The sequence below is a fragment of the Opisthocomus hoazin genome, chromosome 3 (assembly GCF_030867145.1).
Source record: "Opisthocomus hoazin isolate bOpiHoa1 chromosome 3, bOpiHoa1.hap1, whole genome shotgun sequence".
NCBI classification, from domain to species: domain Eukaryota; kingdom Metazoa; phylum Chordata; class Aves; order Opisthocomiformes; family Opisthocomidae; genus Opisthocomus; species Opisthocomus hoazin.
In genome coordinates this window covers 45,206,570-45,227,209 of record NC_134416.1, presented here as the reverse complement: position 1 = coordinate 45,227,209, position 20,640 = coordinate 45,206,570, and the positions used below count along the sequence as shown (strand labels likewise).

Sequence of the window (20,640 nt, the reverse complement as noted above, 5' to 3'; positions counted from 1 at the left end):
ACCACCCCTGCTGACAAGCAAGTAGACATTGTGAGAAGATCATCTGCAAGTCTCTGTTGTGAACCTCAGCAAGAACCAGCATGCATTTTTTTTTCTCCACCTGCTGTGGTACAGATTTATACTACTTAATCTAGCCAGCAGTAGTTCCTTGAGTGGCTGAAGTTTGAAGAAAATACAGTCACAGGTAGTTACTTTGGGTGCCCATTGTCAAGAGGATAGAAGAAGCGCAAAGGAAAAAAAAACCTAAGCTTTATCTACAATGGCAATTATTTTGCTGGATGTTGTTACTTTGGCCTCTTTGTTGTATCACTTAATATATTTTTGGGGATTGGCTCCATCCTCAAGAAAAGTGTACCTTCAGCTCTCCTCCCTTCCCTATGGAGAGCAGCAGTTTCATGGCCCCTGTTCAGCTGGTCGGCTAGATCACCCTTTCCCAACAGACATTTCCTATTGTCTTTGTCAGGGTCCTCTGAGCCAAAATCCTCCTGAAAGCCAGTGGTTACACAGTGATGGTTAAAAGTCATGTAGTGTAGAGAAAACAATACCAAAAGGCTTATTCAAAGTGATGTACCTGTGTAACTCCTCATTGTAGCAAAGCCAGAGGGTTTATCTCCTGGCACGACCAAGCTAAGTGAACAAGTTTAACTCTATTGATAAATTCTTATTTTTGGAACAAGTCTGATTGTTGTCAACATTTTTGGTGGGGAAGGTCCAAGGACATGGCAGAATCCCAGAATGAGCCAGGTTTGCTCATATAATCATGCTTTCTGTCTCTCAATAAGCCTTCACATTGCAAGCATGTTGTTTGAGAAACAGATACGAGATATACTCAAAGGCACTCCTTCACGTATTTTTCCTTGAACATCCCACATCTTCAATATTAAACAATATTCCATTGTCTAGAATAGTAGACATTGGACTTGATGCTATTTGAGGTTCTTACACGCAGAGGTAATGTTCCAAAACATCACCCCATGCAGAATACAGATATCCAAATATCTGCAGAAAAACAAGTGCAAGGGTACACACACGTCTGTAAGTGGCATGTAATAACGTGTACTCTAATACCATTCCAACCTCAGTGGAAAGCCACTGCTAAGCTGTGTGCTTAGTTGCATGATGGCACACACAGATCTCAGAACCAAACAAGTATTAAGCAGCATTGTACTGACTGTGATTTGCCTTTTTCTTTCTACCTCAATTCTTTATCAAACCAGAAGTCATTTTTGTGTCGGAAGTCTCCAAACTAGTGAAGCTAACTATTTACCATTCTGTTAATTTTATTCTGAAGTTAAGCATAATGTATGTGTATATAAGTTTACAAGTGTTATTTTTTTCTCATAAGATCATTGCTTTTGTTAAGAGGGATCTTATTTCTTAAGGGATTATGCTCCATTTACAATCAATCCATTTTGCTAGTCTTCTTTAAGAAGCTCTAAGATAACAGCAGTCAGTTTACAGCAGTCTTTTTTCTACGCAAACAAAATACAAAGGTTCTTAATATTTTCCATCCAAGTCTCCTTCCAGTCCAACTTGGGAGTGGTAATAGGATGAGAGCCAAGGAATTTCCAGAAATCTTGAAGTGCTAGTAAGTCACTGCTGACGCAGTGCCATGAATATTTGGTTGATGAAAGTTAGATGCAGGACCATTCTGCCCCTGATTAGCAGATATTATCAATGCATCCCGACAAAAGTCACAGATTCTTGCTTGCTTACACAGTGGGAAAAGAAGAAGGGTAGTTAATTCCCCAATTAGGAACAAACACAACCTTTGAGCACTCTCTGACCACAAATAGTCTCTGCGAGAGACTATTTTAGCTACCGCCTTTTCTGAGCTTTCCTGGAGCTAGATCAGGTGCTTCAAAATAGTTAAGAGAATTGGTATTCGGTTTGTAAAGGCATAATTTGTTGTTCTATTCAATCTCCTCCAAAATCTTCAACTAGAAAACGGCGTGGTCCCCAGACATCTCTCTGAACTTGTTCTCTTGATCTGTGTGTACTTTCAGTGCTCCTTTTTGGATATTAAGAGAACACTATTAAAAAACCAAACAAACCAACCTATAACTCAGGTGGAGAACGTGGATGGATATTCATGGTACGTCTTTGTGACTTTGTCTGCTGTAATACAAGAAGGCGAAAAGCATGTGTATACAAGAGGACACAGGACAGGCCTCCGCAGTGGAAATAATGCAACAGCTTTTCCTTTGGATGTGAAAAATCCATTATTTCTTGTCATCTTCTAAAAAAATAATGGCGAAAAGGCTAGCCTTGTGTCTGGGTGAACTAAAAAAAGATGTGAACATGCCAGTGTTGTCTCAGTGTGGGTTCTTAGCAGTCAGAGTGCTACCCCATAAAATACCTGCTATTTTTAAAGATATTGTTTAATCCAAGCAGGAAAACATTGCACAGGCAAGTCACTACATGGCCTCAGATGTAAAGCTCGAACCTGCTATGGCATATCAAACTGCAAACACTTTGAAAAGGGGGTTGATTTGGAAGCCTTCCTGTCTGCCTCAGGAGGAGTGCGTGTTGCTCCTTCACTCACAACAGCTCTGATGTACCTCTTTTTACCTCTGTACAGACAGAGTCCAAAGAAAACTTAGAAACTGTACTTCATGTATGTGTAATTGAAGTGTATATATGTGTGTGTGTGTGTATATATATATATATATACAGGCACACCCTCCCTCCCCCCCAACCTGTCCTATATTCTGCTTTCCCAAAGTGCCTAACCCTCTGCTTATCCAGGAAATTCTCTGAAACAGTATGAACAGGTCCAGCCTTCAAGAATCCTGTGGACCAGAAAGATGTCTTCTGGTACTTCCCATAAGGACACCATGTACCAACTAATTACTCAGCAGCAATATCCTCAATATCACCCTTCCCTCTTTTCTTGCATCCCTCCACATATTTAGTGGATTCCCACTTGAACTCGTGAAATAAACTTCCTCACTACTTTCTCATCATTCTCCAGCCTTCTTGCCTAAAGTGGTTTTCCACATTGGAAACTGTAGCTCTCTCCTATCAAACCTAGTTGCCTCTCTCCACATCTAGGAAGAAGCAGGTGACAGGACATTATTCCTTGAATGTGCAGTGATTGTTTAAGTGCTCTCTCACCTTTGAAGGGAACTGGAAAACCTGACTCATTTTAGATGGGCAGAGTTACAATCACACAGAAATTAAAAGCAAAGTTACTTTGTTTTTTTTAATATCTGAATGCTAAGGACCAATCCATAATCTTCAAAATGTTAATATGTATTATTGCAGATAAAATTATCTGTATCTAAAAGCATGAGTAAGGGCAGTCAGCCATTTCACTGACAAGGTAAAAAAAAAAAGTTGAAGAAACTAGCTTCACAGCTGTCCTCCAAGTCCCGGGCTCAGAAGCAAAGTTGGAAACAGATTTCTGCCTGTTGCTGCAGGTGGAGATAATTTCTACAAGCAGGCTCTACCTGCTTCAAGTATTTAATTTTTTGTGAAATTAACTTGTTATTTTTTTACGGAGTTGTAACAGAAGATTTCAACTAGATACCTTGTCATTTTACTCCCACCCTCTGTTACAGGCTGACTGAAGACTAGAGCGTGGAAATGACGTACTTCCTGAAGGAAAGACCTCAGACAAACACCTCACCTGGCTATTCTTCCTGTTGTTCCTTCTGGATACACACCATTTACAGATGTGATTAGTTGGAACAGACAGCTCTCTCTCAAATTAAGCTGTTAGAAGCTTCCCAAAACACAGGTGTGCTATTTTGCAATAACTGTAGCATGATTCAAATCAGTTTTAGCATCTAATCAATTGTGCATGGTGCATTGTATGAATGTGCTTCAGGGTCAACCATTATCATGCCAGAACTACACAGACGAACCAATACATAATGCAAAATGTACTTTCTAAAATTAATATAGAGAAGACCGTCCATGTTAGCCCTCCACCAAGAATTCCCACTTCTGGGCAATAATCATTGAGGAGTGCATGCTCACAGATTCCTCAGCTATCACATCTTGCTCTGCATTAATCTCTGAGCAAGTTGCTTTTACAGTGATGGACTTAATGCAGGTGATGCAAATTCCTCCCCAGTGGGACCGCACCACCACCTAGGTTTCATAGCCTAGATCCTGGTACCTTCACAGCACGAAGTTTATGGTGTCAACAGACAAAACTTGGTTGGCAAGAACCTCTTTTTTTGCTGTTGGCTGCATCTGCTGACAGTGCTGTTGCTGCTGATTCATATTCTGGCTCTGTTGATTCTTCTTTCTGTGCCACAGCTGGGGATGCTGCCTCTGGACCTCAAGATGAGGAGAGGAGGAAGTATCAGAATATGCCAGACCCCATCTCAGGGCTCTGCCTCTCCTGAGTCTTTTCTGTAGTTCTTCCCTCCTGGGCAGGGAGTCTGGAAGACTGTCCCAACACAAGTCCTGCAGAACCATGTTTCCTTAGATGGATGTAGTTATTGACCACCTTGGATAAGGGCAACATCTCTCAACACAGCTATACCAATAATCAAGGTTTGTTTTGCTTAAGCAGTAACTACCCAGCAGACCCAACACTGCAAGGCAGCTTGGCATAGAGCCTATGCCATACCCTTTTCTTGTACATCTGTGTCCAGATTCCTACTGTGAATATTGATTGGTGAGGGCAGGAGAAGAAAGTGTGAAGGGTTTTTTTCACCCCTCTTCCCTCGACAAAGCTGTGTCCTCCTCAGATATATACTATCTGTACAACTTCAGGGTATGAGCTTGGTGGTTTTGGAAAGCAGAGAAAATATCTGTCACACTGAAGACACCTAGGGCTACAAACAAAGTGTGCTATACACTGAGTGGACAAAAGCCACTGCCTGTAATGCTCCCTCATCTATTGAAGCATCGACAACCCTGTTAAGTCCCACTGGAGAGACAGTAGTTCTACATTCTCCTGGAATATCTGATAGATTTGGATCCAAACCTGTCTCTCCTGACTGTCACAACAAAGAAAAACTCAGTCAGAGAAGAGAAGTTATTTTGTTGACCTTTTTTTTTTTTAAACAGAATCTATGGTTTGGACAGCTGCTTAGCAAAGCATGCAGTCTACATAGGGGTCTTTAGAACATCAACTGCCCATAGGAAAATTACCAGAAAAGAGGTATCTTGGTTCCTTCCTGAAATAAGATCACACCACCCTGAAGACCAGCTTCTAGTCAGCTTTGTATTGCTCTTGGGTAGGATTTCCAAATTCATAAATAATACTAGAGCCTGTATCTCAGCTGCCTGTTTTTTTGTTGTTGTTTTCCTCCTCAGTCTCTTCAGAGGATCAAGTTAGTGCCAAGAAATATTATATTCTCCATGCTTTGAAGCATTAGAGGACAGGAAGATTTCTGCTACCACAGGAATATGAACACATGGAAAAGAATCACAGCAGGCAACAAAGCACCATGGTCTGAACGGTCTTTGAATCACTGTGTCGGTTATTGTCAAGCCAATACAGCCATTCCAGTCAAATATGGGACACAGTCATTTTGTTAGAGACTATTTAACATTTCAGGCAATGGTCATGAAACCAAAAACTCCTTTGTAGGAACTGCCTGAGGTACTTCAGAAAGCAGTCCCCTGGTGCTGTCAGACATTATGCTGTCACAGCTAGGATGCTCTTCCATTTTATGTTCTGCCTTCTTGTTTGGATCTCACAGCAATCCTTCCATGAACAGTTTTCTTGCTGAGAGCAGGAAGAAAGAATCCTTGACATCAGGAAAGTAATCAGTCAAGATCATTGTTATGTTGGAAGTAAGCTATCTTTTATCTCAAGAAGTTCATATGTCACTTGAAGATCCAAACACTCCCCCTGTACCACCTCCTGAACAGAGGGGAAGGATTTGTGCTGCTTGACCTCCAGGATACAACTCTACATATCTCTCATGGAATCTCAGGAGATGTGGGAGATCAAAACCACCAACAGGATAGGCTGTTATCCTCCAGTCACACGAGGTAATTTGACAGTGACCCTAATATTCAAAGTGGTAGCAGCACACTTGCATGAGCAAAGGCAGTACCTGGTGTACTCTTACCAGGACAGCTAGCTAGCAGAGATTTTTAGCGGAGCTCTGTATAAATGATTATGCACACTCAACCCACTGGAAAACTTGGTCTCTGAAAGATATGAATATACTGGAGAGAGTCCAGTGAAGGGCTGCAAAGACAATTAAGGTACTGGAGCACCTGTCATACCAGGAGAGGTTAGGAGACCTGGGACTTCTCAGTCTAGAGAAGAAAAGGCTCAAGCTCAATGTGGTAAGTACTTGTTGTGAAGATGTAGAACACAGAGCCAGGCTCTTAGTGGTATCCACTGAAAGGACAAGAGGCAATGGGCACAAACTGGAAAAAAGTACATTCAATTTAAACATAATTTTGTTTTTAAACTGAGAGTGTCAGCAAACACTGGAACAGGTTGCCCAGAGAGGTTGTAGAGTCTCCAGCCTTAGAAATACTCAAAATTTGACAGGACACAGTACTGAACAACCTCCTCTAACTGACCTTGCTCTGACTAGAGGTCCTTTCAAAGCCCATTGGTTCTGTGAAGTAGTAAAATCCTATGGAGATGTACTTCTCTGGCACGGATTATCAGGTAAAATCCTCCTAGTGGTGGGACAAACGTGAACCTGTTGAGAATCCACAAATCCCACAGCCAGACTCATTGCTTTCAATTTCCCTCGGCGGACACAGAATGAAAAGCTACTTGCTCTCGAGAACTAGAGTTTGATACATACTGTGCATGTGAGTCCTCCGCTTCTCTCCTCCTTTGCTCCAGAATCCTGCACACTTAGTATTTCACAGTTAGGAGGAAAAATGCGCTCTGTTAGTATAAAAAGGTGAGGAGTCTGCAAGACACAGATACACTACACAGTTATTAGTGGTTGATTTTATTACCAGTGAACAGTGCAATGTACATATGGACAGCACATTTAAGCAGTATCTGTTTTTTAATTAGTAACTTTCATTTCTTGAAGTATACTGTAAAGTGAGCAGAATTTCTGAGGTAGAAAAGCTGCAGATCTGAAAGGACAAGATGACAAATCTTTTCTTCATCAGTCTGAATTCTAACTCATCCATCCATCATAAAGGTAAGGCTATTTTCAACACACTTGTTTTACTCCATGTTTCTTGCTCGTCAGTAGTAAAGTAGTTCTATGTAAACATTTCTCTGCTGGTAAACCTCACTAACTGTATAGACAAGGGAAATGAAGGTAGTTTCTAGGTCATCATGGGGGAAAAACACACCATTAAAAAAAAAAAAATCACCCTTTTCTCCATACTGTCCTTCAATTAATTGCACACTAAAGCTTTCTCATCTGTTTGCAGGTGTTACCAATTGCCAGCAGAGTACTGTGACATAAAGTGGGCTTACCTAGCATGTGCATAAATGACACATTTAAGGTATAATCTTCCTTTTTGATTTGGATTTACCGAAAGTCAAAGGGGCTTCCAATTTTCTAAGCAGCCATTGTTAAAAAGGGCAAGGCCTCCTCAGCTATGTCTAAAATAAATGGATAGTCCTAAGAGCAAAGTAAAACAAGTCTTTGTAGACACAAGGCAACCTGCCGCTCAGTTCTGGGAAGCAAAACAATGCTGTTACCCAAGCTATGGCTGTAACAATCCCATTTCACTCCAGTTCTATCATCAGCATCATTCCCTTCTGAAATTGTGCCAAGAGAAGCCCCGATTATACAATATACCACCTTTTCTTTTAGTAGCTCATTGTCTTACTTGGCAAGATGTTTGAGAACTGACCTAGACTGGCAGTCTTACGCTTTATAACTAAAAGTTTATTCTGCTTAGGAGATGAAAAATTAAAATTGTTCTTAAAATATTGCACTTAGAGGATACAAAGATTTCCACTATGAAGTTACAGTCATAGTATTAGCTTTTAAAATAAATTAGACAAAAAGTACATTAGCAGCACAAATACATAATTTACATCCTTCCCCCTCCCTGCCCCAACATCCATAGTGATCTGCGAGTCCCAAAATCACCACCTCCATAAATCAACACATTTCATTGGCTTTGCACTGACATAGCACATATTTTCATTTCACAGAACTTCCCTTTGTATACATTCAAGTCAGTTGTTTCAGGAAACTCTTGAATTCCTCTGTTTACCAGGGAATGGTAGTGGCACTGATATCAGGCAGAAAGACTTAGGTCATAGCGACACGGTTTAAACTAGGCCTGACTACTTTGTACAGACAACGTATGCCTTACTGACGACTGTGCCCCTGAAAAGGAGCTAAGAGACTGATAAGAGGGGAACATCCATCCCAGAAGGCACTGAGAGCTGGATGATTGCTGACAAAAGTTAACAAAAAATCTAGGGTAACTAGGAAAAAGAGAAAGGTGGCAGGGGGAGATTGCTACCACTGACTCAGTTCAGAACCAGAAAGACTGCACCCCCTCAGCACGTGCAGTTAAATAAAGAAGGAATATACCTTTCAGGTGAGTGTATAACGCGATGAACCAATTGGAATGTAACGAGCAAATTCTTTGTTTTTGCAAGAGTATACAGTCCTTGTGACTCTGCTAAGCAGGGTGCTAGCTCTGTGGAATTATCACCCAGGCACACGTATCTGCACAAATGTGCAATAAATACTATACCTCTGCCCTGTGGGTATACTGGCGTATCGCACACGGGGTAAACAATCCCACCTTTGGGAAAACAGCACCAGCAGTACAGCCCCTCCTCATGGTTCAGTGAGTGCCAGCGAGAAGTCAGGTCCACCAGAGGCTTTCCTGGCTCCCTGCCAAACACATGCAGTTTCTTGGTCCCATCTTCCCCAAAAATCGCCAATTTTCCCAAAAGTTTGTGATGCAGGGTCATATTTAAGGCATTATAACAGACATAACCCAAAGAACTAACTTCAATTAATGTATTTCCATAATGAGGGGAAAAGAAAACCATTCACTGGATGAAAAAAACAGTTTGGGTGAAAGCTGTTGATTAAGAACAGCTAAAAAGCAATTTAATTACAAATTGTTACTGATGAGAAGTGAGGCACCTTAAGCTGATGGCTGCTAGAGACGAGGACCCTTCCCACCACCACCTTTAACAAGGTCTACTTTAGAGATGCTGATCTCTGAATTTTGCGCTTTTTCAATCCTTCTTTGCTCGACCTTTGAAGCTATCCATGATATTGAGGCTTCCAAAATAGTCCGCAAGGAGAACACCTACTTTCACTGGTAGGATACTGTAAGGTAGGGGAGTTGAAGAGAAAGAAAAACAAAAGAGCCATCAGAAGAGTTGTGCAGTTTTATCACAGAATTAGTTTTACCTGGCTAATACTGGCAAAGACAATATACTGTCTAGGACAGAGTACCACTGGTCCTCTCAAAATATCCATGACACTCATCTGGCAGCCTGAATTATTAGATAAATCAATTTTCTAACCTGGCTTGCAACAGAGTCAGAAGTGCCCTAATGCTGGAGCAAGACACCAGGTATGCAGTTACTGAGGCGCAGGCCCAGTCTCTACAGCCCACAATAAAACTGCACCCCAGTGGAGTCAGCAAGTCACAGTTAGACATTTCTCTGTTCTGTGGTGCAGGGGTAGACTGAACCCCTAGAAACAAAGAAAAGAAAACTCCAGAAATGTGCAAAAGTTAATGAAAATGCACACCAAGTAGAAGCCTGGTTTGCACTTATAGTCAAAAACATAGCCGAAACATCCCTGGACAGAAAAGAGAGAGAGGAAAAGAAGGAAAGGCATAACTTACTTTTTCAAAGCAAATATAAAATAAAGACTGCGTGGCAGCAGCAATATTTCTTGGTTCCGCCGAACAGCGGTGATTATCTTCTCAGCCACATACTCTGGCTCCAGAGTGGGAAGCAGACTTGGCCACCTGGAAGAGAAGACATCTCTTACTATGATGTGAATTATTTTGGATTCACATTTTACTCAAGATAAGTCTCCATTTTGTAGTTATTCAACTAAAAGAAGAAATAATACCACAAATCCTATGAACAACAGAACCTTCATTATGTCAGAGAGTTGCCATTGTTAGCTTCCCTTTGTATGATCTCCTGTAAGACAAATCCACATAGTCCTCATATTAAGACACACTAGGCTTTTATTTGGCTCCTAAATTTTGTCATTATGCAAGCATACTGAGCAAAGCTATGCCACTGATCTCAGGAGGTGAATGGGGGTTTAGACACCAGAGAGAACAACTGGACCATTTGGTTTCTACAGAGGAAAGGACACCAATTACGTTTCACATTTCAGCTTAAATGAATAGCAAAGTACTGAGGGCTTTGCCACTTGGATTGCTCAGGGACTGGATGGCACCCTTAACGCCCATCTGAGAACACAAGCGGAGAAAAGCCTAGCACGTGACTTTCATAAAGCAAATAGGAGTGCATGACATGCTAAATGTGCAAGTTGCACAAAAACCTGACAAGACTTCACTCACTTGGTTGTGCAGCCACCAAACATTCCCGTGTTTATGAGATAAGGACACACAATTGTGGTTTTAACACCAGTCTTTTGCAGGCTTCTCATCTCTAAATGAACTGACTCTGCAAACCCGACTGCTGCAAATTTACTTGCACAGTAATCTGTAAAATAAACAAAACATTAGTAAATTAAAATGTTTAACTGCAGTTAATTAAACTTTACTAAACAGGTTCAGTGAGTCCTACCACTGAACATGTACACAGGAGCGGTAACAGTTTTTGACAGAGAACATGGACAAAACTGTGCTTTAGTGAGTAAACTAACTAGCCACACTTTTTGGCTGCTTTTTTTGGGTTTTTTTGGTGTGTTGTTTTTTTTTTTTTTCCAGTATACAACAGCAGCACTATGGTATAGAAATGATATAAAAATTATATCTACACAGCACCTGCAGGAAATTACTGTCTGATAATACAATACTTTACAACAGAGTAGGGACCATTTTCAGTATTAGGTTACCGATAAAATTTGCCTTTGATGTGATTCACTCCTTTATTTTGCCTCTCCTAAGTTAACCGTTGTTCTAGACTGGCAGACAGAGGTTTCTCATTGCCTCCCTGCTATCACCTTTCCACTCTCTACTGCACAACAGCAAAAGAAATCACGTTTTCATACCAGACCTTATCTTTGAATCCATGCACTAGCTTCTTATATATCAAACTCAAGCTTTCAAGACTCTCTAACTCTTTCCATTTGAAACTCAATTTGTCTTGAAGCTAGAGAAACTAGATTTGTTTTACTGCTATGTCACCTTATTTTATTTTCATCCCTCTTTTTGCATATGTTTTCCAGAAATGCCTTCTGAGTTTGCCCTAATCGCAACACTTTCTTTCCATTGCTGTATGGGTCCTCTTGAATGCATGGCTGAGAGACAGAGAGTGCAAAATGAGACATCACACATCTGCCTCTGTACCACATCTGAATTTCAGTAGTTCTTTGAGTCAGGGAAACCTGCACAGCACACTGATTATCTTGAGAACATGCTTTGGAGGGGGGGAGGGTGGCCTCTTCCCCACCAAATACCTGCAGGTTAACTTTAACAACACTGAAGTTCTCTTTCCAAAGTTCTACATGGCTCCTAGATCCTCCAGCTGCCTTGGCAGAAAAACCTGTTTCACAGCACTGCTGAGCAACTGGAAAACTCTTTTGAAAGGAATGGTCTATTGAAGGTCATCTTGTCTGAAAACATGACCATTTGCTTTACCTATACACAAAGACCCAGAAACTCAAAATTAGGATTTTTTTCATTAGTATTGTTTGCAGAGTTTAAATCAAACTAATTTTCTAAATGAACATTAGCTTTAATACATTACCTGAAAGACGATTGACTCCAGTCAGTCCCGCTGAGCTTGCAATGCTAACCAAGTGTCCGTGGTTAGAGGCCATCATTGCTGGGAGGAAGGCTTTGTAAGTCTGCAAAGTAAGTTAGAGTTGCAATGAAACGTTTCACTAAGTAAGCTGTGTGCTATAATATTTTGAAGGTAGTGTTCCTAAAGAAATTCTCCCTACAGTTTAAATAAGCTTCCCCCCCTGCCACTGGGGGGAGGGAGAAGGTGTGGAGAAAAAGGGAGGGGGGGGAAGAGGCTTTTGTTGTTTGAAACCTAACCTTCAACTACTAAACTGGGACTTTCCAGGCCCCACCAGTACCACTTTCTCCTGAACACCAAAGACGGATGGTAACTTGCTGAAAGCTAAAGATACAGCTTCAGCTACTTGTTAAGTTTCTTTCAGCCTAAAGCTCAGCACTGCAATGTTTCACATGAGAATTAAGTGCTCATTGCAAATTTTGTAAAACGGCAAAAAATTGAATTTCACGTCATCCTTCTATTAAATTAATTTTATCTTTGTGATTAAAATTATTTATGAAGAAAATGGAGCATGCTTTAATATCCACTTTGCAATTCTTTATGATAGCAATGCCATATAGATGACCTGCCTTCCCTGGAAGGAAGAAAAAGCACAAGTTACTAATTTTGGAGAAAAGCCACACTTATTAACAGCGTTGCCTGAACATGTGTTGCTTCTGACTGAAACTATCATAACCACAAAGCAACTAGAATACTAACAGAATTGAACACTGCTGTTACTAGAGCATCGACTTTCAGGCTGGTCCTGCTTCATGTCAATTAATATTGAGGGACCATAACATATGACTAGCTTCAGAATTCAGCAGATGGTAAACTTCAGTTCCTAAGAGCATTTCCAAATACGAAGCAGCTTTGCTTCGACCTACCTACCCCAGAAATTCCCAAAGGATCCATTCTTCCACCCTTTTCCCAGGCATAGAAAGTAATTTCTTGTATCATTTCTGACTGAACTTACAAGGAGCTCTATGTCCTTGCATATTTTCGTCAATTCCCAGATGTAAAATTAACACTGAAAACATGTTAAAAGGATGTTCTAGTATGTATATGCAAAGTACAGGTATTACCCAGAAGTGTGCCATTATGTTCACTTCCATGGTTTTTTCCACAAGTGAATCTGGAGCATCAATGAACCTCTTCCCGGTTACAACACCAGCATTGTTGACTAGGATGCTAACGTCGCCAACTTCTTTTTTAACCTAAAACAGAAAGCCTCAAGATATTATGCAATAAACACAAAACATGCCTTCCAAGTTTTATACACAAAAACATAAGAAATAGTGCACATTTCAACTAAATTGAACTTATGCTTGTTACAGACCCAAACACCTTGGGGTCTTGCACATTCTCACCTGATGCCTTTTTTAGAGCTGTTGAGTTTACGAGGGGACTTGTGTGGAGCTCAACAGCTCCACCCAGGCTTCTGCTTCCAGCACCTCTGATTCTTGCTGCAAGTGTTCCAGCTAAGTCCCAATAGTCCAGGGATTCATCTCTCCCAGGGCAGCAGCTACTTGGTAGCATCTTAATATTTCACGTATTTCAAGATTCTTGATGCTGTTTTCCCCATGTTCTACTCCTCCTGACTGCGACTGTTAAACACTGACATATATTACATAGTAGTTTCTCACTAGTGGTAACTTTTGCATTCCACAGCACACACATTAGGCCAGATTTCCCTACAGCTTTATGTCTTTAGTGTGTCGGAATTAGAATGGGCAAACAGCCACTTTTGATAAGTATTCCTCATATGCACAGGCAGTGAAAAAAGACCACCTGTAAAATTAATTTCCTCCTTACAACCTTTTTATTTATTCAAGTATCTTGACTACTTCAAGCAACTTTACAGGTCAGGAACTTAAAAGCTTATCTTGCCAAACAAGAAGGTTTTTTTACAAGTTTATTTCTCATGAAGACAGCCTGAAAGAACATCATGTCTCCATTGATGTTAGCTCTCAGGACAACACAAGAAATAAGAAAACTGTAGGAAGGGTAGAAGTTTGTTATGAAAATTATATGAAAGCTGTAGGGTTCCGAATAAAGGAAGATTTCAGGACACGTGCATTAACAGAAGGCAAAAGCCCTATGAGCTGCTGGGCCTCATGGGGCAGAAGCTTGTTTCTAGTGTATTTGCTTCAATTCTAACACCATACCAGAATCCTTATAAGATAGTTCCCAGGAAATAAGTTGGCTAAAGAATAATATCTACACATTTAGTTCAGTAAGAGGAAATATAGTTCTCATTTCAGCTCCGGACTGAGAACTTTCATGAGCAGACTCATCTGAGAGAACAGCTATAGGACAGCTGATCAAGATGTTGTGCCAGCTCTTCAAAAAGAGAATGAAAATACTTAATGAACTGTACTTCAAATACTGCACTAATCTGAGCTATCTGGGAAAAAGGAAATGAGTACTCTAGATGTTGTTTAATTTGTGATTTCTGGATCAAGTGCTAAACATGCTGATTAGTAGCTTTGGGAAACCATGTTGTTTTGATGCCATCTTGCCATACAGTTACAGACCACAGAACCTCATTTCTTAACAGCATTTCCTTTGTTAGGTGCCTACAGTGACTGCAGAAAGCACAAGCAGGCCAAGTAGGCTAACCTTCATAACAGTAAAGAATTAAAGGATAATCTACCACCTATTCTTTATTCTAGCTTAATTTCCTCATCTTCTTTAATCTTGTTCCAATCTTGTCCATGTTTATTAACTAAGTAAGGGTTTAAAAAACAGAAAACAGTCTTGGCAGGATTATGCAGAACAGCTTTTATAATAAATTCATCAGCCAGAGCCCCTCTCCACCTTGGTTATTGCTCACACATTCTTGTCTGTCTGTTCCCCTCCCCAAAAGTTGTCATGTAACAATTTAAATATTTCTGAAGCAGCACCACATGATCTCCATAGGCAGCCTTAGTCAAGTTGTTCTAGTCACCAAACCGAGTATGTACCCCTCATCACAGGTTGAAAATAGTATGCATTCAGAGAAATAAATGTAATAATTAGTAAATGATGCTTTAATACTGCCCCATGTCAGATGATCCAGCAATTCTGGAAGCCTGGACCGGTACCCCACATCTACCCTTTAGGGCAAATAATAAATACCTGAATAAGTGGTCATGCTTCCTTTGTGTGAACAGAAGATGGACAGAGGTGGGGGATGTGATGCATACAGATTATAACTTGCTGACTGGTGCATTCACGTGAGATGGGAAAAGTGAAATAAGAACAGAACCTTGATCATCCCTTTTCCAACTAGGGGCAAAAACCTGAACAACCTCTTCCTTTACCAGCCGTCTCTCTCAGTCTTCCAAAACATATTCACACTTGGGCTGGAATTCAAAGCAGATTAGAGTGACTTCTTGCAACTCAGACAAATAATTCCAGCTTTACAACACCTCTGTTCATGCTGCTTCCCTACTAACTAGATGTGGCAGCTCTTTCCTTAGCAACTTGGCTGTTTTAAATCCCTTCTCTCAGCTCTCCTCTGTGCATGGCACAGCCAAGACTCTCAGCCCAGGCTTCCACACTCTGCTTTGAGGCCAAATACAGAGGATCTTTACCAAGCCTTTTCCCTAGCTATTAAGGGGAGGATGTCAACTTTCCAGAGCTCTAAACCTCTCCGTTTGTACAGTGCAGGCAAGTATGTTCCAAGTGTTTGTTTTAGCCCTAGGTAAAGCAAGCATTATGCAAACAGCTGATCTAGTTAAGCATCTTTTTCAGGTATAAGCACTATTTCCTGTTTGTTTCCGCATTTATACATATACTTCTACGTTGAAGTTTAGTAGTGAGCAATTCCCACGATCCCCAAACAGCATTCCAAAGTGTCTGCTCTCCAAGAACCACAAAACCCTCTGTAACTGCCTACAAGAGGTGGAAGAAAGCACTGGATGTTTTATAGGCAGCATGAAATACCACCATGAAACGTGCTTCCACTGTTGCTCCTCTGTGCAGGAAAGAGGATTCTCAGAGAAGGGAAAACCTGGATGCAAACTGTCATCTTGGCTAACAAGCAAGGAAAAACAGTGGATAAGCAAAAAAGTAGCACGCAAGAGAGATCCTGGAAGTGAACCCAGACACAATTTTGCAACATGACAATGAGGAAAAGCCTTCCATTTCCTCACAAGTAGGAGAGTTAACAGAGTTACTTCCCTCTTTCAAAGCCCTAAAGTTTAACAGAATTTGAGGGAGGGAGGGGTAGGTCAGAGAAGGCCACATTCCTTTTGGGGTCAGGTACTTCTTGAACAGGGACATTACAAATCAATTTTAAGCTATAGCCCTCATTAGCCAAAAGCTGTCCTTCATCCTGTTGGTACAGGACAGGAACAAGGACACCACATGTGCAGGCCATTCTGGTTTTCTTCCTACTGAAGTGACTTTTTCCTGGTCTCTGTGTGGCTGATGAAGTACCAGACACGGGTATTTAAGGTTCACATACATTTCATTTCGGCTTTGAGATTGTTTTACTGGGCACAAAGCTTTCAACGATATCCTGCCCTGCCCACATGAATTTAGTTCGCTTTGGTCTTGCGAAGCTCCAGGTCACTGCGTGAAGCTGAATCACTGGATACACACAAAACCTGGAACGGTGCTGCCTATCTTGCAAAGGCTGACTCTGCACACTATGAGCCAAAGTCTACTACATTGCATTAAGTAAACAGTGGCACCAAGCACTAACTAATACTAAAGTCTTTCTGTCGCCAATAGGATGGGAAAGCTGTCAGAGTGGCTCTGCATCAGTTCTCAGCAGGACATGACATTTCTGCAATAACAGCAGTAGGGTATTTTCTTCTGTGTGGAACAGCAGGAGGATTATTAGTGGATCAGCTGTTAGTAAACTGCTGACAGATTATAAGCAAGGAATCATGCACCAAGACTCTCTTGCCACTTCTTCACTCCTGCCTGCCTGTGGTTTTATCATCCCTAACCTGTATCACACGTATATCTACACTGTCTTCCCACTTTTGTATCTGGCCAGAAAGGCTCTGCTACTGCTTTTCTCCTTGGAACTGAAGTGCGAGCCCTTGAGTCCTCAAAACTGAAGGTTAGTTTCCGTCTTCTTTATTACAGTGTCCTTCACACTACAACGCTCCCTCCTCCTCCACTGGTCCCAGTTCAGTGGGAAGCACAGTCACGGGCCTGGGGCGAGACACAGCAACTGCTCTGCAGGGACAGCAGATGTGCAGCTCAGCTGGCGTAACGGAGCTGCAAGGGGGATCAAGGGCAATCAGCACCACCAGAACAAAACCAACAGTGCCAGCCTCTAACAAGCTGCAAGTCATGCGCAGGCTTCACTTATCAGAAAGCTTGTTCTAGTCATTTTTGCACAGATAGAAAAATGCAGAAGGCTTGAGCTCCTTAAACAGCACCAAAAGAGGAACATCATTTCAGCTAACAGATGTTCCTAAAGATAGCCGAATTGTGTGGGTTTTCTTAGGAATTCATCCTCAGGCAAGCACTCACTGTGGGAACTTTCTAGTCCAACAGTTAAGTTTAGCAACATATTAAGCAAACGACAACAGGTTGTTATAATGGAAACTGTTAAGCAGTTTTAGCTTCTGGCAGTTCTACTAGTCTGCCCAAAACATCTCACCACATGCTGTATTTCTGAAGCTCTTCAGAAACGAAAGTAAGAAATATTTAAGACTTCAAGATACATTTATTAGTTCTGATAAAGCGAGTCTGCAAAAGTCTATTCATAGCCATGGAATTATTTGAAAGTTGCCTAAGCAGTTAATCGTTTCCACAAGTTTTGGTCTTTAGGGTTTACTTTTGGTAAAATGCTGCCAGAACTTGAAATACTGCTTTAGCTTCAATAAATTGATTTTCTGCACTTCACTGGTAAGTCCCTGCTCAGAACTGAATGAACGAGAAGCTATCCAGTTAAAATTGGCTACTGGAGAACCTGCTCTTTTTGTTTTTAAAGGAACATGGGCACTCAAGTCAACTCTAAAAAAAACAGTATTCTGAATGAATTAACTTTAATGTCTTGCTTTTAACTCACTAAAACTTACCATGCGTCATACACAGGTGCATGCACTCATCTTAGAATAGCGTCAAAGCCACAAACAGGATACTTTACCTGGTCAGCTACTCTGTAGACGTCCTGCCTTTTGCTACAGTCACAGATGTAACAGTGCACTCTCACAGCTCCATTTGCTCTGGCCAATCTACTTGTCTCCTTGAGCCCCTCTTCATTAATGTCCCAGAGAACCACTGTGGCCCCAAGGCTGGCAAACTTTAAAGACAAGAGTCTTCCAATGCCACTTCCCGCTCCTGTTATTAATACTATTTCACTACTAACATTCTTCTTCCGTCTGGGCACAATCGAGAACACCAGCGACTCCAGCCAGTAATAAAGAGTAAGTCCGATGACTTTTAACGTTTCCAGGAAGAAGTTCATCTTGAGGCTATTTCTTCAGATACCTGATAAAAGAAATTGTTTACCATATAGAATAAACCATAAAGAAGAGGAAAACCCACAAATATCAGTATTTCAAAACTGAAAAGCATTTTCAGATCCATTCTAAATACTTTCTCTAGCCAGCTTCCGAGTGTTTCCAAAACATACATAGGCTTACATCTGTGCGTCTGTCCCATTTGTTCTGTTGAACTGTATCACCTCCAGGTTGCTCCCACTCTCCTCCAGAATGCAGAGCAATTGACTTCTCCTTTGGCAGAGGTACGAAACACCTGCCCTCACCTGCTCTAGAAATTCCGCACCCCTGGCGTCATGGCTTTCCATCCCTGCTCTAACAGAACATGGACTCAAAAACTAGAAACAAAAGAGTGATCGTTGCCCCTTCAGCATCTTAAGGAGAAACGCACAGCAACTACAAGTCAAAACTTACAGCTTGATCAAACAACTTCAGTGCTCACAAGGTAGTACTTGAGGTCAGGAAAAATTGACCTTTCAGGACCATGACGTTTTTGCTTTGTAGGCTCTCCTTGTCACCCAGAAATACGCAGACCAAGTCACGGTCTCAATCCTGCTGAAGAACTGCCAAGCATAGGGCGCTGCAGAGTATAATACGCTTCTAAATCTCCAAAACACACCAGGTAAATTACTGGCTGTCACTGCCAGCTTTTCAGCTACCAGTGCTACCATTATTGAGGAGACCCGGCTTTTGCAATTGAACAGAGCGCTTTGTTTAGGAATGCACTGCGAAGCTGTTGACTTTCCTCTCTCCACCTCCCTGCATTAAGCAAACGTCATGGACGCGTTTAACTTCACAGTCTGTATTCACCACAGGAACGCTGACACCCAGCAGGCATTTAAGTCCTTGAAGGAATGCTATTTATTTCCCAGTATATGAATGCTATGCAACAAATGCACCCTTGGCCATAGCAGGTTTTAATCTTCTGCTGACTACGGTATGAAGGATTAATATCTTCCTCCTCAGACAAAGGTAGCACATGTTGGCGCTTACCCTTCAACCTTTAGCACTACAAGCCCAGTTTAATCACATCTCTCAGTTAACAGAGCTATCTGTGTGTACAGGTAATCGCGCTTGACAAGTGCCCAGAGATAAGTTACTCAGATCTCTGCTACTCTGAGCAAAGTTCACAAAATTTAGCATGTGGACACACGTGTTACCAGGAGTCTCTGGGTTTGTGCACGGGAAACAAGGCCAGTCCTGAGAAGGGACAGGCCATTGCTAGAACACAGCAAGCTATTTCAGAAAGTTTTGTGGCAGAAACATCAGGACATCCTAAAACTATGCTGGTAACAGAAAAATATACATCAAAAGCATAGTGGGCAGGGAAATAATGTATTCTTTCTGAAGAAGAGGAGTCATGGGGGCAAATGTTTTCTGTTCTCCCCTTTAGAACGGGACAGAGAGTGCGCAGAGGTAAGAAATGGAAGAAAACATCCAAACAGCACAGGAACATTTTTCTAGAGGCAATATTGGCATCTCCTGTAGCAGGCTCTCACAGCTATAGAGCTACTACAGATATGAGCAAAACTAGGGTTAGACAGGAAAAGTGTTACTAAATTTCACGCACATCAAAAAACGAGCTGGTTTTGGGAAGCACAAGTTCTTTGCTGGGTCTAAACTAGCAGCAACTAATCTTTAAAATACATGCAGTGGCCAAATTTAACTTGATTACCCGAATTTCATGCACTTAACCCAACATTCCCTATTTGCATGAAAGGGGATCGGTACCTCTGGAGCAGACAAGGACCTTACAGTTAATCCCCACGGAAAAACAAGAGAGGCCACCGCGTTCAGAACGTAACGCACAATTCGACCTAAACCCAGTTTAGAGATTCTGTCAGTAATTCGTTAAGTAATCACGTATGAGGCTTGTGTCGGACAGGGGCACGTTAGAGCAGGGCCGCCCTTCTCTCGGAGAAGCGGCGTCGGTTGGGGCGCGGAGCCCACGGGAGACCGCCCGCCCGTCAGCGCAGCGACCTCTGAGCCGAGCCCCCCCACACACGGCTCCCCCCGCACGCCGCCCCCCGGCCCATCCCGCCGATCTCGGCTCCTCAGCCGCAGCCAGCGGGCATCTCTCTACGGGCGCACAAACCCGGGCCACCCCCGGCCTGCCCCCCCCGGCACGCCGCGCCTGACGGCCCCGTTAGCATCACCCCCCATCACCCCCGGCAGCCTTCAGCGGGACTCGCCGCCCCCGGGTGCCGCCAGCGCCCGGACCCCCGCGGCCCCGGGTACCTCCGCCTGCCCGGCTGAAGGGGAGAGCGGGCACCTCTGCCTGCCCGGCGCGGCGCGGCAGCTCTGGAGCGGGCGCGGGAGGGCGGAGGCCGCGGGGAGCGGAGCAGGGCGCGGCGGCCCGGCGCTTAT

The 20,640-nt window shown here is 42.3% G+C and overlaps 2 protein-coding genes across 4 annotated transcripts in view; one reads left to right on the top strand and one right to left on the bottom strand.

Annotated features, from left to right (window-relative positions):
* The window catches only part of CHCHD7 (coiled-coil-helix-coiled-coil-helix domain containing 7), a 27,770-nt gene extending 20,713 nt beyond the window's left edge, over positions 1 to 7,057 (top strand). The window contains exons 8-11 of the mRNA XM_075416125.1: positions 3,564 to 3,742; positions 4,270 to 4,509; positions 5,278 to 5,961; positions 6,981 to 7,057. The gene's annotated coding sequence lies outside the window, so the exon portion shown is untranslated. The remainder of the gene's footprint in view (positions 1 to 3,563; positions 3,743 to 4,269; positions 4,510 to 5,277; positions 5,962 to 6,980) is intronic.
* Positions 6,878 to 20,640, bottom strand: LOC104332300 (epidermal retinol dehydrogenase 2). 3 transcript variants are annotated; one of them, XM_075416122.1, is made up of 7 exons: positions 20,512 to 20,640; positions 17,919 to 18,262; positions 12,907 to 13,038; positions 11,789 to 11,888; positions 10,435 to 10,579; positions 9,739 to 9,864; positions 6,878 to 9,212 (listed from the first exon to the last, which is right to left on the bottom strand). In XM_075416122.1, exons 2-7 carry the CDS (start codon positions 18,237 to 18,239, stop codon positions 9,119 to 9,121), a joined length of 918 nt encoding a protein of 305 aa, XP_075272237.1. In that variant the 5' UTR covers positions 18,240 to 18,262; positions 20,512 to 20,640; the 3' UTR covers positions 6,878 to 9,118. The 3 variants fall into 3 exon arrangements, with proteins under 3 accessions (XP_075272237.1, XP_075272238.1, XP_075272239.1); XM_075416123.1 differs by having other exon boundaries at positions 20,546 to 20,613; XM_075416124.1 differs by lacking the exon at positions 20,512 to 20,640 and adding an exon at positions 20,440 to 20,460.